The following is a 1,253-nucleotide window of genomic DNA, read 5'->3' on the forward strand; positions in this document are numbered from 1 at the left end:
TGAGGTGCATGCATGCATGTAATTGAATAAGGGTTGTGTCTTCCTAGTATTTGCCTAATACTACTGAAGTATTACAATTATAAAATTATAAAAAGAAAAGAAACTTTGGTGTGTATGCATGCATGTAAGCATATATAGATTTGAAATGCATACTAGTAGGACTAATCGACGAGGTGAACCTGCCTGCCTGGTCAGGAGGAGAGGACGTAGAGAGAGAGAGGACGTATGCCTTTACGCTACCCGGTCGGATTCGTTTGGAATGGTTTGGATCCGCACGTGCCGGACCCACTCCCAAATATTGACATATCCCTTTCCCACCCTTTTTAAACCCTTCCCCTTCCCCCGCCTTCTCCTTCAACCCTTCATCACCAACATCGATCAGCATCACCACCACTTCATTCTCTCCCTTCGTTCCCTCCAAGCTCCACCATCGACCACTGATTTGCTAGCTAGCTAGGGTTACTTACCTACTCCCCAACCCCCACTTCCGGCTTCTTCATTTCTCACTACTAGCAGTTGAGATCATGGAGGGCGGAGAAGGTTCTGGTGGCGGCGAGCCGACCAAGTACCGCGGGGTGCGGCGCCGGCCGTGGGGCAAGTTCGCGGCGGAGATCCGGGACTCGAGCCGTCACGGCGTGCGCATGTGGCTGGGCACCTTCGACACCGCCGAGGAGGCCGCGGCCGCCTACGACCGCTCCGCCTACTCCATGCGCGGCCGCAACGCCGTGCTCAACTTCCCCGACCGGGCGCACGTCTACGAGGCAGAGGCCAGGCGCCAGGGCCAGGGTTCTTCATCGTCGGCGAGGCAGCAGAATCAGCAGCAGGGGCAGAGCGGGGTGATCGAGTTCGAGTACCTGGACGACGACGTGCTGCAGTCTATGCTCCACGACCACGACAAATCCAACAAGTAGATCGACCCACCGATGGATGATAATACCTACTGTATCATCCCGGCCGGCAACATCAACCTGCATGCATGCGCGGGCGGCCGGCCATATGCTTACTAGGTACGTACGTATGTACGTAGATTATAGTATATGTGTACGAGAGAGAGCCTGCGAGCTCATCGACGATCGATGAAGATCGTGCGTGTGGTGCATTCTGATGCATGAGGATTCCATCGACTCGACCCTCTACCATATATTTGATGGGTCGATCGAGTAATTTGCAACCAATAATCCAATGGGTGATGGGTTTTCAGTCTCAAATGCATGACACAATCGCAATGCCTGCATTTTCAGTTATTACAGTAT

At 53.2% G+C, this 1,253-nt stretch overlaps 1 protein-coding gene across 1 annotated transcript; it reads left to right on the plus strand.

Annotated features, from left to right (window-relative positions):
* Nucleotides 1–443: 443 nt before the first annotated feature.
* LOC123099284 (ethylene-responsive transcription factor 14-like) lies at nucleotides 444–912 on the plus strand. The gene has a single exon (XM_044521468.1). It carries the CDS (start codon nucleotides 525–527, stop codon nucleotides 909–911), a length of 387 nt encoding a protein of 128 aa, XP_044377403.1. The 5' UTR covers nucleotides 444–524; the 3' UTR covers nucleotide 912.
* Nucleotides 913–1,253: the final 341 nt, after the last annotated feature.

Source organism: Triticum aestivum, chromosome 4D, assembly GCF_018294505.1.
Source record: "Triticum aestivum cultivar Chinese Spring chromosome 4D, IWGSC CS RefSeq v2.1, whole genome shotgun sequence".
Taxonomy (NCBI): domain Eukaryota; kingdom Viridiplantae; phylum Streptophyta; class Magnoliopsida; order Poales; family Poaceae; genus Triticum; species Triticum aestivum.

Coding starts and splice junctions, on each gene's coding strand:
- LOC123099284 (XM_044521468.1), top strand. CDS start 525: ATGGAGGGCGGAGAAGGTTCTGGTGGCGGCGAGCCGACCAAGTACCGC.